At 47.3% G+C, this 15,813-nt stretch overlaps 1 protein-coding gene across 1 annotated transcript in view; it reads left to right on the top strand.

Annotated features, from left to right (window-relative positions):
* The first annotated feature begins 2,081 nt into the window (after positions 1 to 2,081).
* BSN (bassoon presynaptic cytomatrix protein) overlaps positions 2,082 to 15,813 on the top strand; it is a 71,471-nt gene continuing 57,739 nt past the window's right edge. The window contains exon 1 of the mRNA XM_010561620.1: positions 2,082 to 2,405. Coding sequence (XP_010559922.1) covers positions 2,106 to 2,405 — 300 coding nt within the window. The 5' untranslated portion in view covers positions 2,082 to 2,105. The remainder of the gene's footprint in view (positions 2,406 to 15,813) is intronic.

Genomic DNA, 15,813 nt, shown 5'->3' with positions numbered 1-15,813 from the left:
TTTTCCATATCAAATGGCAAAAAAAAAAGAATTTTGAAATTTGTGGTGGAATAACCCTTTTCTTGTTCCAAACAACAGTTATTTGACCGTATCTAGATTAAACTTTTCAAATAATGTTATTTCAGTGTTGTTTAATACATCATTAGGATAGTATGTATTCGAATATATATTGCTGGTTTTATAAGAATTAAACTTAAGGAGCGAAAATGCATTTTGCTTTCTGACAGTACTTTCTGCTGGTGTCTGGGACTGAGCTCTCCCATCTCCATCAGCTACGGCTGCCACATGTTTTATGGGGCAGCAGCTTTGCAGCCCTCAGCATCAGGAAGCAAATCCCAATTCTGAGTTCAAGGTCGTCAGTATTCACGATGGAGGAGCAAGGCGTGCAAACCATGCTTACTGCAGGTGTCTTGCTGCAGGGCCAGGTGCGGTTTGCTCTTCAGTCTGGAGCAGATCAGTTACTCCCTTATTGCTTTGCTTTATTATTATTGTGCGATTTCTCCTTCTGAGAAGTGGGTTTCAATCTGCAGCTGAAAAATATTCCCAAAGTGCTATTTTAATATTTATTTTCATCTGACTTCCTATTACTGTGGCAACATGCACTTTGAATTTCATTAGTTGTATGCATTTAAGTTCCCTTTTTAAACCTTTATAAGGTCAGACCCTGCTTGGGTAAATCAGCAATTTATTAAATCTGAGTTTCTGAGTAATATTTTTTCTTAAACAGCTGTAGATCACAGGTAGCGAGGGCATTAGGGCTTCTGCCTTTTTGAGAAATATTTGTGGGCATTATTGATAAGCACGTGCACCAAATTATTCTGTAATTACAGAAACATCTTCCGTTGCAGATTCATTCTTGTGCACTCATCATCCATCAGCAGCACACTGCAGGGTACCTGTGCTGAAATAACATGGGAGGTAGGGTGCGTGGCGACTCACGCTGTGCTCTCCAACACAAGGACTCAAAGCTCTGGCAGCTGAAGCTGCTCCAGAGCTCCCTGGGGCCACCGGACCCTCTCCCTGAGCTCTGGGGTGGCAGGGAGCACATGCTGCAGGGTGCTGAGTATTCTGTGCAGGCTATGGGACTGCTGCCTGACCAGCAGCGAGTGCAATGCCACCTTCAGCATTGCTCCTTCTGGGTAGCTGGGGTTTCACAGGGAGGTTTCATAGCTCTGTTGTGGGCACCTGATGCATCCCGGCCGGTTTTCTGCCCAGCCAAGACTCACATCACCCAGAAGAGGGTTCAGCTGGGGGGCAGCCAGCCCATGCAAGCCCCTGTTCCCTACATATCTCACTTTAGTAATGATTACTAGAGCAGAGCTGATGCCTTCTCTCTTAATTTCCCACAGCTCTGGCCCCTGGGAAACAAGCCCTCAGTTGCTTTCACCTGTGACTTCCATAGGGAGGGGGCAGCTAGACAGTCGAGAAAGTCTAAGTAGTTCTCCTGCCTCCTTTGGGCTTCTGGAGGGGTTTTCCTTCAATAAGTAGGGCTCTTTGCAGTCTTTTTGTTTCACAACAACTCATAAAAGTAGGTTGTGAGAAGATGGTTTAGCACGCGTTGGCCGTCTCCGTGCAGAAGGGGCCCCGCAATCTGCAAACCAGAGTTGCTGCCGCCTCTTCGAGCACGCGCTTGTGCTGGAGAAGTGCTAACGGGGAGCCCTTGGCTGGCAGGAGGCTGAGCTGCCCCAAACTTCTCATTCGCTTCTCATTTATGTGTAACTTTCTGACTAAAGTTCAACTCGGAATACGCCGGATAATTCAATTACATCTCTGCTGCTGGGTTATATAAGAGAAAGCTGAAATCATGCCTCATTTTGTAAGGTAAAGCGTATCCTTCTGCTGATCTGAACAATTTCCCAGGTTTGCAGTGCGGTATCGCTGTGCCTTCTTGGCTGAGCTGGGCCTTCAGGGGTAGAGAGGGTGCTTTAGATGTTTTCTACATTGACTGGCGTCATTAAATGTACTAAACCTGGGCTTATTATGTGTATTTTTAATGGTGTTTCAGCATGCCGAGGAGACCGGAGCAGCTGGATCAGGCCACGGGCCAGCGGTCGGCATCCCCCTCCCTGGCACAGACTGCACCCAGCTCCCAGAGCCCCCGGGAGATGAGGGGCCGGGGCCAGCCCGGACCACCGGCAGAGGGACCGCAGAGGATGCTGCAGGTGGATGCCAGGAGCCAGGGCTCAGGGAAGTCTCCCTCAGCATCACCGGACCGGGGCAGCACCCCTACCTCTCCCTACTCGCTCCCGCAGATCGCTCCCCTCCCCAGCAGCACGCTCTGCCCCATATGCAAGACGACGGAGCTCACCTCCTCCCCCGGCCAGCCGAACTTCAATGCCTGCACCCAGTGTCACAGCAAAGTCTGCAACCAGTGCGGCTTCAACCCCAACCCACACCTCACCCAGGTAACACCTCCTCTTCCTCGGGCAGCCTTCCCAGCCAGTTCGGATGGGTGGTGGGGCGGCTGCCGCCACCAAGGTTTGCAAGGAGAAGTTCTTGTTTTCTGCAAGCACAGAAGTTGCACCTTTACTTTTGGCAGCTGCAAAGCATTGACCAAGAGCAAGGGCTTTGCTGGCTAATCGGGGGATAATTGTGATCATGTGAGCTTTAATGAGACAAGGGAGGTAAATTAGGTAAAGAGAAATGGTAGACCACTGGAGAGGTTTGGTCTCTGTAGCTGAGACCTCAGAATGCTTGGCCAAGGTGAGGTCTGGGGACACAAAATTGTCCTGAAGTTGAAGGACTCAACAGTGGGAGGGGAGCAGGGGAGTTGCTGGCAACCCCAAGGTGTTGAGCGTCTTAGACCCTGACTCATCCCAGGTGGTGATGTTTCGGTGGTGGATGAGTTTCAGGCAGCATCGTGCTCGGCAGCAGGAGAGGTGTGAAGAGTCGTGCACAAGCTGATGCCTCGCTGGGGGAGCGTTTCGTGGGATGTGTGAAATGGATGTGCAGGGCTCCTGGGGATGGATCCAGCAGTGGTGGTGAGCAGGGGGTGCTGGGGCTGGCTGGGGTGTGGGGCTCCCCGTGCCAATCTGTCAGGTCAGAGACCCCCACGCAGGGTGGGAAGTGACACAGATTTTTTTGCAGCTGTTAAGATCCAAACCATGGGGATTCCTGCTCTCAGGCTTAGTAACAGAAAGTTTAAGCTATGCTTTGGAAAGCCACTGTGCCGCTCCAGTGTGTGAGAAAACAGGATTCGGGCACTGAAGTCCCCTGGGTTTCTGGTAAGCGTGCAATGCTCGCTCCTGACACCAGACACAGTGGTTTCTAAACACCGTTGTTTGAGAGAGACTCCTGCCTTCCAGTCCCTTTTCCTGGCGGAAGGAGAGTTGGAGTAGATGATACCCCTGGTATAGCAAGATGTAATTAGCTGGGTACTGCTTTTGTACCCCTGTAAAGAGGTATTTACCCCTGTGAAGCTCAGTATAAGGTCTCACGTCTTAATTAAGGGCCCTGAGGTGGAAATTCAGGCACCTGTAAGGAAATGCCATGGGTCACTTCTCTGTTTCACTTTTAAATAGATTTGCCAAACATTTATTTTGTTGTCCAAGCGTTGCATTGAAAGTTGACTGACTACTCTGAATAGTATCAGTTAACCAGCAAATAAGCAAAAATGCACCAATTGCTCCATTTCTGGTCAGCCTGGACTTGTCTCCTCTGCCTTGCCCTAAGAGCTTTCCCACAGTGGGCTCTACCCCGAGTCTGTCTTGCAGATACCCGCATTAAAATGTATGTGCGCATGGAGTTTCTGCTTAGCATCTCTAGGCCATCTCTTACCATCTCTAAGTCCCTATGCCCTCTGAAGTGTGATTGACTGCGGAGCATTTTTAAACACCAAATCTCAAAAATTGGACCCAGGATGAAAAAAGATGTGGTTTTTTGTTTGTTTGTTCTGAGCTTAATATGCATTTCAACAGCAAGCAACCTTATGACTTGTAAGTAGGTCGTTGAGGGAGCTGGGGGATGAAAACAGCTGTCCAAGAGAAGTGTTTGCAGCTTGTGTCGGCAGCCTGTATGATGGGCTGGCTGGGGGAGCAGCAGTGGTTACTGCCTTGTTGAAGTGTGACTCGCTTTCCTCAGCATAATTACTTGTGCTGCTATTCCAGGGTCACATAGAAAGGTGGCTGAACCGGTCTGGTGGTGTTAAAACAGGTTAATGGGAGGCAGCTTGGAGGTTGCTCTCTTTCTTGATGGGAGGAGCTGGGTTGGAAAGGACCTCCGGAGATCACCCAGTCCAACCTCCGCTCAAAGCAAACTCCCATGGGTGGATGTGCTGGTCCCACCTGCTCCACTGCTTGACCATCCTGGCAGGGAAAAACACACATCCAGTCTGGTCCCTCGAACCCAGCAGGTGCTGCAGGGTGGCTGCACAGTGTTGCTAATGAGGTGATTTGTGGGGTTGTATTTTCCATTTGCATTTCCTTATGAATATATTTTCATGTGAATAGTTGATGTTTCTACTTTGAGCTGCAATAGATATGGATTTGCAACTTCTCTTTCTGTTTTCAAGGCTCTCTAGCAGGATTAAATAGTCAAAAATATCACATTTTCTAAGAAAACCAAAATTGTGTTTTACTTGGTACATCCTCTCCTGCACAATCTGTGGTACTGCCAGAAACTGCAGGTGTGGCGAGGTGAGAACTCTAGTACTTGTTTGGCATGATGGTTTCTGAAACTGTTTTGAGAGCCCAGTTTTGAAAATGCAGTGTTTATGTAAGCTTGATGTGTCTTTTACTTTTTTTATATACGTATAAAAGCTATAAAATAGCATTTGTATATATAAATAAAATAACAACAGACTTAGTGTATGAGCTGTAGTCCATCACGCTCCATCCTGCCACTTAAAAATACCATGAGCAGATTTTTCAGAGGAGGGTTAACTGTACTGCATAGCAAAACACCTTAACTCGATAATTAGGTGATGCCTTCTGCTCGGAAGCATGTACGTTCCTTTGAAATATTCTTTTTCTTTGTCTATTTTATTCCTTTTCATGTGGCTTGATGGTCATTTTCTCTTAAAGGCAGGTAATAAATTTCCATCATGATGAAGCAGTTGGCCTCTGTGCCGTCTTGAGTTGATCGCTTGCTGAGGAAAAAAAAAAAAAAGAAAAAAATCTTTTTTGGTTTTCTTATTTGCTGTCTTTTTATTCCTTTGAGCACCAGCTCATTCTTGTTTCACAAGACTGGGCAAACAGAAGTTCCTGTCTGCTGTCGGTGTCACTCAGTATTTTACGTGTAGATAATCATATTCTTCTCTCTGTTCATCTCCGTGCTCCAAAATAACTGCTGCCATCGTTTTCAATTTGGTCGCGTGCTGGCGTGCCAGTTTTCTCATTCATTCACTTATTCCTGAAGGTCAGTGCCTTTGCGATAGGTGGTTATTTTAAGCAAGGGGAAATGTGAAGCAGGGAGCTATCTATGATGGCACCATTAAAGACAAGAAGTTATGAAATAGCATGGTAAAATATAACAATTTGCTTACACTCCCCTGTAGGAAATGGGGTTTTGAATGGAGATGTGTTATTTTAAATGCAACATTGCAGCCCTAATGTTCTAGTAGGATTTTTAATTTCTCATTAAAACTTTTTTCGAGTTTTCCTCTGTGTTGTCTTTGAGGGTTTTTTTGGACAGCTTGTTCTGCAGGACTGTACCAGCAATGCTGTCATCTCCTCCAGGGGGGAATAGCTTGGTTTCAAGCTAGTACAATAGGTTTAGAAAATCCTCTTTTTGTACATCTTTCACTTTGTAATGCTGCTCCTGTGGCTTTCGCCTGACTGATCCTGCAGCATGTTCATCTGATTGGATTTGCTCTGTTTGGTATCATAAGGAGTAACCTGCAGGCATCCTTTCTGTTTCTCTGGGGTTTTGAAGTGCCACTGTGCATTGCTAATTTGATAAATTAATTTCTTCTTCAGTGTTCTTTTAAAATTTGTTGAGTTTCTTTTAATTCATTTCCTCCCTATCCTAAGTGCTAAACCGAAAAAATGTAGAACTTGATTTTGATTTTAATCAAGAGCAATGGCACAGCACTAAAATATGTGCTTTAGTTAGTGCTGAAATGAAACCCAAAATGCCTGGCTGCCTAATAGGTTTGCTTGGAACTGTTTGGTTTTATAGAAAATCTTTGCGTTCTTCCTTACATTTCTTTCGTGCTTTTTTCAATTCGAAGTCGTGTTCATCAGATGCAGTTTCGTAAGTATTCAGATGCACGCAATAGATTTTTTTTTTCCCCCACCCTGAATAAAAGGAGCATATTTATACATGTGTGTTCTTTACCAAATTACTTTCTTTTTGAAGTCCCTGCTTTTGTCCCTGAGCCATTTTGAATGTATTTGCTGTATTTGTGACTGTATGAAGTGGTGATACTTGTTAAACTTCAGTTCTGGCCCATGTTTTTAGCTCTGCTTAGGGAGATTGAAGAGATCCTTTGCATTTTTTACATTATGAATATAATGTAATATGAAATATTTAAAATATGAAATATTTAAAATATCTGAGAATAAATTTGTTCCCTACGTGCTCCTTGCCATGTAAGATCATCACCAACCTTTGATCACGGACGTTCAGCAAGTGAAATGTAAAAAATCTCAGGGAGGTTTAAAAACTTGCTGGTTGGTTTCCCAACAGTGGTTGGGGTCATTTGTCAGGAGGCAAAAGCCTCTCAGCAGCTCTTAAGTTATCTGCAGCAGGAGGAGATACCTAAAAACTTTAAATTATTTTTGTGGATAAATGTTTAAATTGTATTGATGGAAAATAGACCATCAGCTGAGGAAATGAGAATGAAATAGTGTGAGTATGAAAGTACAGTGTAGGGCTGTAGTTATCCTATCATAATGTAACAGTCGATGGTTTTCTGCTCAGTAGTGTAAGAAAATTTGGGTAAAGCGGAGCAAAGAAGGAGGAGTTAGGGAAAGCAGAGGGGTGACAAAGAGCTCAGTAAAGCACCTCTGGTAGTAGGAGTGGGGCTTGTCAATGCTGGAGGGATGGCCTTGGTCCAAAGCCTTCTCCAGCCCAGCTCCACCAGCAGGAGCAGTGCCTGCCCACAGTATCACCTCATTAATCTAGCAAATGACTTCCAAAAAGAGGAAAAAAAAGAAATTTTAAAAAAACACCCCCCCACCCCCCCAACCCAAATGTCACAGAAACTGTGAAGGTGTTCATATGCTGCTTTTCCTAAAAGCCCATTTCTCATTTGGTTCATTGTCTCAATTTTATACTTTGCAGTGTGTTAGTGTCTGATTTTTTTAGTAAAACCTGCTGGTTTTGTGAATTAAGGGCCCAGTCTGAAGTATTTATGCTTTAGGAGGCTTTAGCTTGACTAGTGCCCACTGGTTCAGCAGCCCCGCGAGCAAAGGGTTGTGCTTAGGGATCCCAGGGGGGTTATTAGTTCTACATTAAAACGATGGCCATTATTAATAGCAGTAAATCCCCGATCTCTTCCTGTCATCCATCTCATCTTGTGCCTGTCATTCAATGAACACCCAAACATTTACAAGTCTCTGATGCCTGCTGTGTAAGTGTGGGCAAAGTCCCTGTTGGCGTCGGTGGTTTCGCCCTGGGGTCTAATAGATACTAAAACGATTTGGTGGGGAGTAGCTGGGTGCAGGTCCCTTGTGGTCTGGGTAGCCCTGAAGTCATTGGAGCACAATTGTAATTTATGTTTCTGTAATTTCTGTGGCTTGAAGCCATGTTTTACAATATGTTGTGCTCTGACACGCTGCCCCATTGTTCCTGGGTGTTAATGTGGTTGTTTCTGGGACCCTGGCTGTGTCCAGCGAGCTCGGGGGAGCACCAAGGGCTGAGTACTGGAGGACTGGATGAAAAAGAGTATCTACTTGCTGATAGATAGTTAAACATGATTTTTATGAGAGATTTAATCTCCCTTGTCTCTCTCTGCCTTTTCAAACAACAAAAGTGGTCCTTCTCCTTCTTGGCTCTTCATTCAGAAGCTGTGGGGTGATGCTGGCGTGGCATCTCCTACATTTCAAAGTTTTCTCTGGGTGCGTCAGCTCCGTGTTTGATTTAGCTCTTTGCAATGGGAGTGACAGCAGGGGAGGAGCCGTGAGATTACATTTACACGGTCTCTTCTCTTACTGAACGGCAAAGCCAACAAGGTTTTCTCCTGCCCTTGGGACCTCGCTGGCTATTCATTTTCCTGGCTGTGAAGCAGCCTCCAGCCTCAGCTGTTAGCATAAGTGTAGCACTGCATCTCGAAGACCTATTATTATCCTCGTGCAGAAACGTGCAGCTGTATTTAGAGATTATAATCCCCCCTGCCCTTAAAGAATGGGTGTTGGGTCTGAAAAATGCTGGATCTCAAAAAGCGGGATAATATTTAACAATACGTGTTTCTCTGGTCTGGCATCCCCCGGGGGATTTCACCCCCAGGTGTCACGCTCGTGGTGGCTGTGGTGGAGGAGTGGGTAGCTGGGGAAGTAAGGCTGTAGGGCTGGCTGTGTAGGTACCGGTCCTCCCTTCTGTGCACCTTTCTGCAAGCTCAGGAATATGTTTTTTCCTCCTGTGAGCAGGTCAAAACCCAGGAAACCTTTGGGCAGGCAGGATTTGTGTGCTGCTGTGGTGTTAGACAGCTCTTTGCGTCTGTATGTGGCAACGTTGCACCCCATATCCATCAAGACCGCCGAGTTGCTGAGTCAAGTTGCCCGTTTCAGAGTGATTTCTCTTTTGAGATCATCCTTCTTCATGATACAGCTGTAAAAATAAATCTGTCGTTCGTGTTACGTTGCAGATCCGGGAGAAATTTTCCATTCGATCAGGCTGCACAATAGGAGAGAAATGCGAGTTTTATTCCAATTTGTTGTTTGTTTTTAGCAGAGCTTCAGCCAGCAGTGACCTGTATGCACAGCATGTGATGCTGTTTGCAGGAGCCGGGGCTTGTCATGGCTGCTGCCTTCTCATAAGGATGCAGTGATTCGGGCTGCATCTGCCCTGAGAAGCACCCGCCTGGGCAGGGATGCTTGGCCCCGTCTCTGCCACGGGGCAGCTCCCGTCCCCGCTGCTCGGGGTGAGCATCTGCAGCATGGGCTGGCCGGGACCAGCGCTTGCTGGGGACGTGCCTACCTGAAGACGCCCTACAGCTCTCTTCAAGAGCACCTCGTGAGCTAGGCACTAAAAATAGGCCCTTTGTGATTGCAGTGAATATTCTGTATTTTTTATGGTGAGAAAATATTGATGGGAACCTTGAATTTATCGCCCTGCACCAACAGGTTGCATGTGTGTGTGTGGATTTCCCGCATTTTAGCGCTTCCTCGCCACTGCCCTTCACCTCTTAATCCCCTTATCCCTACACCAAGTATCTCAGCCCTCATTTCATCCTGTATCTGCAGCGTTGCAGTGAAGAACACTTCTGTTATCTCTTGGTTGGGCCTTTTTTATTTTATTTATTTCTGCTCTACCTTTTTTTAATGGGACGATTAGCACTGAATAAAGCAACTAATACGAAGCTGGAGCGTAGCATACTTGTACTTGCTGAGGCTTTCTACGTATAAATGACTTGTTTGCCTTTTTGGCCTCTGTTGCAGCCTGAGCAAGGGCTTCTCCCAGCCATCTGCAGCGACGTGCAACTTGTCTGTTCAACAGATCGCAATTTAAGTTAGAGCCAACAAAAAAAAAAAAAAGCTCATGAGTAATTCTGGCTGTTCCTCCCAGTATGCCGCCTTTCGCTGCGCTCTGCGTAGATGATTCAAATAATGCAAAATTCACTTGTGGAAAATGTCAAAAACTATCTTGGCTAAATGGTTCCCGGTGACTAATGGGGCTGGTGTTGCTTGCAGAGGCTCCCCTCCGCTGACGGCTGGCTCCAGTGAGCTGCGACTGCAGGGACACGGAAAGGTCCGCGGTGACACGTTAAATTGTTCAGAGGGGACAGGAGAGCGTGGCTTCCCACATGCCAGAGCAACGCTGCGGTGGAGAGGGGTAATAAAAACAACTGCAAGTAAATATAAATACTCCTGAGAGATGGGAAGTGGCCTGCTTTCTTCTTGGCATCTTCTGTCTCTTGATAAATACCAAGCCCAGCAAGCTGCACGCGCTGAGCCACCACCGCCCTGCATCGTCCTTCCATCGGTACATTAAGTTACGGCAAGCTGTTTGCTTGGACGAGACATGGTTTTCCTCTGGCTTTCAACTCGCATATCACTTTTATCATTAAAAAGAAAAGCAAGTGGAGGAATGGAAGCGGCTGTCAAGCTCTTCAAAGCAGAGTGGGGTACCGAGTCAGAGGCTCCCCATGTTTTTGAAAGCTTTGCTGTGTCTGCTACTTGCTTTCGGTTCCCTCCCCTGGATGTCCCCGGGTAGAGGAATAAGATCATTTACAGCCTGTGGTGGTGGATGGAGCTATTTTGCTCGTGTGGATGCCGCTCGAGGTTTTCCTACCAGTCGAGCATGTGAAATCTCACACGTGGTTGAGTGTCCCTCTGCATCCCGCTCGCCGCACACAAAATATCCCAGAGAGCAGCAATTGCACAAGGCTTTACAGCCCTCGCTTGTACGGTCGTCTTTGCAATGTGTGCTTAGTGGCGAAATGCTGCGCTGCCTTCAGGGAGCGCTTAGGAGGAAACTTCAAGCGCTTTCAGTGCCTCGACGGGGATTGAGTTAATCCCAGGCAAATTCATTCCTATTTACCATCTTCCTACAAGCAGCAGAGAGCAGGGTGGTTATAATGGGGGGTGTCAGACCCTCCCCACTAGCACCCACTTTGTACCCCCTGTGGTTCTGTCTCAGGGCTATGTCTCTGTCGTGGCAGAGGGGTGCCCAGTGGGAGACCCCCGGTGCGGGAGGAGATGCTGTGATGTGGCTCTTCTCGCCCTGGCTGGTAACGACATACGAGGTCTGCCTGGTCCTTAAAGATAGCGGTGCTTGGCAGAGGTGGTGACATCTCGGCAGCGTCTCTTTTGACCTGAGTTTTAGCTGATCACTGTTGCTATTTATAGACCTGCAGGGCTCCCATCGTCAGAAACCAGCTTGCTTCTTCCTAACCCTGTTTCTTAGCCATGGTCGCGTTTAGGTGCTACAAAGGGATTTACATAGTGTGGCAGACTGAGTAGTATTAGAGACTTCTGAAAACAGTCCTGTGACTGCAGAAAGGTGTTTGTGGCACAGCAGTTCGTGCCTGCAGAGGTGTTCCTCACCACCTTAATTCAAGCTCGTACAGCCTTGCTCCCAGACCTCACCCTTCTGTTGTACCCAGCTCCTCATCTCAGAGACTGAATATGCAGCCGTGCTCCTGGGCAGCCCTTATCTGAGGGGGTATGGTGCTAATTGGACTATGAAAACTGGTTATTTTAACTCTGATTGAAATGCCATTTTATCTAGGCTGTAAACCTTTTGATCAAGGACAGCTGAAGGGTGGGATGTTTCAGTTCTGGATTCGGTTCATGTTGTAAATAGGCTGTGCCGTTGGCTTGGCTTTCTACTCCGGATGAAATCAAAGCCAAGTTGCTGGAATGGCTCAAAAGGGAAATCCAGAGAGCGAGATGTGGTCTTAATGGGATGGGAGTAGACTATGCAGCAGGTCTGTGGGATTAAAGGTTTGTCAGAACAAGTTAAGGCATGGACATAATGTGGCGCTAACCCAGCTGGAAGTCAGTTTTGAAGGCTGAAGGGCCAGTGTGTCCCTCCCCTTCCTCCTGCCCCCTGCCATGCCCACTTTGATGCCCATCTCCTGCATCTTAACTGAGCTCCGACTGCTTGTGCAGCAGCCCTGCTGCCAGGTCGTGGCTCAGGAAAATCCCCCAAGATGGGAAGAAGACTTAACACTGACTTTTTGCTCCCTCCCTGCCTGCTCTGTCACCCTTGCTGTGTCCAAGCCATGGGGTTAGACTGGCCAGACCCTTGAGTTGAAGACCTCCACGGAAGAGACCTGAGTGGTGGGCAGGACAGATGTGCCCATCAGTCTTATGGAGAGGAAGTTTTGGTGCCCACCTACCTCCAGCCACCCTCTCCCCCTTCTAATGAGCATAACACAGTATTCCTGTTAGATGGAAACAGAAGCACAAACACTCGGGCTCATATGTTCAGCAAAGCCCAGATTATTCTGAATCATCCAATATCCTTATCGGAGCGCTACAGACGGCACTTGCATCAGTCACAGCGCAGGCTAGCAGAGTCGGTGGCAGTGCTCTGCCTGTTTTAATTGCCACAAGCGAGCAGCTATTTGAAGCCCCGTCCCCAAAGAGCAAATGAGCTTGTCACTGCACGTAACTCAGCTTTGCTAGAAACATGGGCTCAGCAAGCGTTCCCTATTAAAAGCCTGCTAAGGATGCAAATGTATAGGGGTGCACGTATCGTGCAGCAAACAGCTGGGCATGCTGCAGTGGGGGCACTGCTAGGCTTGGCTCTAGGAATGGGAACTCCCCTTGGGATTATAGTTTTGGGGTTTTTTTCCCCCCTCTCTCTTAATTGCAGCGTACCCTGATACATAAAGACATAGGTGAGGGGAGGAAGCTGGAAAGGCTGTGTCCCTGCAGCTCCTTGGGTGTGGGGTTCCCCCGAGATCAGCTTCATTGTGGCTCTGGGCTGCACATCGGTTCTGCTCAGCCCCTCCTGTCCTCTCAGATGTACCGTGTCTTCTTTCTTCCCTGGGAGATATCCCATATTTCTCCTGATGTCCTGGAAGGCACTGTTTGCTGCTCCTTCCCCCTGTGAACGGAGTATGATGCCCAGTAGATAAAATACCAGGTCTACTGGAAAGGTCTGGCTAAAAACTAGTGGTCTGTGCTAAAATTACCCTGGGGACCTGAGGAAGAGTTGAATTACCTGAATTTCTGGATTCCTCAGTAATAATGAGCATACTTATTGTGGGGAGAGGCTTGTCCTTGAGCGTGTCTGCCTCCGTTTTGCCTGCAATGGGCAGTACGTACTCTACATATTGCAAAACCTTTTAAGCTTTGAGAAAAGCAAATACCCTTTGTGTTTGGTGGGGCACAGCATGCCAATGTGAGACCAACGGTGCTGGGGCAGAGGAGGGCACCCCCCCAAAAGGTGAAGCCGAGTTAAACTGAGCCCTCGTACCCAGATGTGTTGCTTTCATCTAGTCCTGAGCAACCTGCCCAAGGGACCTTTGGCAGACTGGGGCATGAATCCTGATTTTTTTGGAGTCCCAAGTCAGTACTGAGATGCTGGGCCAGGCCAGCTAATACCCTGAAATCCGTTTTTACAAACTCTACCTTATGTTCTGACCTGCCATATTAATTTTCCAGATGATATGATTGTGGCTTTCAAATTGGAGAGCGCTTTGAGAAATATTACCAAACAGGCATGCTGCTGCTGCCATCTGTCTTTGAGCTGCTTCTGGGATCCCATTACTTGCTCTCAGCAGACGATCGTTATTGCTTTATTGAATTAGGAAGAAAAAAAATCCAGCGGCTTCTGAAATATTGTTTTCCATAACTAATTCCAGGTGCTAAATTCTCATTGAGACCCGGAGGACATGTTGAAATAATGCTTTATGCAGATCCTGGGTGTAAAGTTTTTGCAGGTCTGCCCAGGAAAGTCCCATGATCTGATAGGTTTGAAGGACATGTCTTTTGGAGGGCTCTGAACAGCTCCAGCACCGCTGCATTAAGTGATCTCAAACCCATGCCACCCCAACCAAGAGCCAACATTAGGTGCTACATTACTTTTTGTAAAAAGTGAAGGCTTCATTGCCCTTCCTGATGGTTTTGGCCAGCTCAGGCTGTTGCCCCAAGTCCCCTTTCTCCTCCAGCCAACCCCTTTTCCCATGACTTCCAGCTGCAGGCAGTTGCCCCGTGCCACCCAGCCTGCATCCCACCAGGAAGCAAAGGTCTCAGCGTGGTGAGACCGTCTCCCTGGGCGAGTGGGTCGCTGTGTGCCGATAAGCAGCATCCCCCAAGGTGATGTTGGTCATGCCCAGTGTGCCATTTTGCATCCCAATGCCTGCTGCATGCTGAGGTTCAGACCTGCTTCTCCTTTCCTTCTCTGCAGAATGCCAGGAGCCAGCCCAGCCAGGCAGGGGGTTAACACCAACAGACAAGGCTGTGGGCAGATAAAAAGCTTATGGGAAGGTGGTGTTTATTTGGATGTAAAATGTTTTCCCTGCCCTGGTGCACAGGTCTTGCTGCTTCCCTCTTGCTGGCCAATCCATCCCTTATCTGCCCAATTTAAGGCAGTTTGGGTCTGATTGCTCGCAGTTGGCATGGCTCCCACTGTTCAGCTAGAGGTCTTGATGCACAACGCTTGAAAATCAGGAGTGAGACGCATCCAGCTGTACACCTGAAAATGGAGGGAGCAGTGACTGCTCCTGCTATCCCGCCTGCGAAAAATGCCCTGTAGATCAGAGTCAGTCCCGTGGCTGGTAATTGCACTTAAGTCATCTGGTTTTGAGGCCATGGCACTGTGACAAGATTTATTGTTTCTCCCTGAAAGGGGTTTCTAATTGGCATTGGAGCAAATCAAGGGGGTGAAATCAGCTTGAACTGTGTGGTTGCTCCTCTGTAGTTTCCTTTCTGTCTGCATGGACATGGAGCAGTGCCGTTCCCCGAGCACCGCAGCTTGCATCGCTTATCATCTGGTCCAATGTGCTCCATGGCTGCGGCGGCAGCACTGGTGGAAGGGGCGCGGCATGGAGGTGCTGGGCGCGTTTGGCACCTATAGACTATGTATTGAGCTATAGAGCTGGACTAAGGAATGCTTTTATAGAAACTGTGCACCTTCTCAGAAATGTCCTGCCAAAGGCATAGGATGGCTGCCTGGAGATAGCCGTCTGTCACAGCTGTGATGCTTTAATGAAAAATACACTATTTGCAAGTAAGAGAAGCTTTTTTTTTTGCTTTTTTTTTTTTTCCCCTTGGCCTGACAAGTTAATTTGAGATTTTATTAAACACTGGTCCGCTCCTGCAGACAGAGTTGTCGGCTGTGATGGTGTGGACGGATGCCCTCATCGAGGAGCTCTTAAATACTTTGTTCAAATGAGCAACCTGATTTATTTCTCTGGTATTTATTGCTTGGGGCTGCATGCACCACTGTGTCCAATACATCTCCATCTCTCTTTCCATCTTCTCTTTGCAGCCACCGGTGCTAGAAATGCTGCTGTAGCTCAGCAGTGGGAACGCTATCTCGGCAAGGGGGATGCTCCCTGTGCACCACGGGGTGCAATAGCCAGCCGTGTGGGCAATGAGGGGCTAATGGCAACCTTAAAATAGCAGTTGACAGTGGTGTGTGTGAACAAAAAGGGTGTTCGTGAAAAAATTCTTGCATAGTGGGTTTGAGTTTTTTTGTCGGGGTTTTTTTGTGCCGACCCAAAGCTGCTGCCGTTTGGAGATCTTTTAAAAAAAAAAAAAAAAAGCTAAGAAGCCCAAAAAGGTGGAGGAAAGATTTGCTGCTGATTTTTTTAAAACTGAGTGATTTCTATTTGGAATTTTTTCTCTTCTCTAACAGTTTCTAGTTTTGTAATCAAGGACTCAGCCCCTCGTTTGAGCAGAACGAAACTAGCTTTCCTTGTAAGCTTGCCCAGGGGTTTAAGCTGGGCTTGAGGGGTCCCAGGCAGGTTGCTCTATGGTGATCCTTTGAGCCCCCCATCAGGAGGGCAGCAGAGGGCTCCCCTGATTGGGTAACTTCATATTTTGGCTTGGGTGATGATAGAAGAGGCAGCCTTTCAAATAGCAGGATTCTTTTTGATTAAGAGTTTATTTGCCTTTCTGGGGTGTATCAGTTTAGATCTCTATGGCAATAATGACTTTAGATCAGCAAGCAAAAATCATGGTTTGAATGACCAATTTTAATCTTGGTTTGCAACTAGCATTTTTTTTTGAAGACAGGGTGATTGCTATTGTAGAC

Source organism: Haliaeetus leucocephalus, unplaced genomic scaffold (assembly GCF_000737465.1).
Source record: "Haliaeetus leucocephalus isolate CR32 unplaced genomic scaffold, Haliaeetus_leucocephalus-4.0 Scaffold148, whole genome shotgun sequence".
NCBI lineage: Eukaryota > Metazoa > Chordata > Aves > Accipitriformes > Accipitridae > Haliaeetus > Haliaeetus leucocephalus.
Note: the sequence above shows the minus strand (reverse complement) of the source record. Positions and strands in the feature narration are given on the sequence as shown.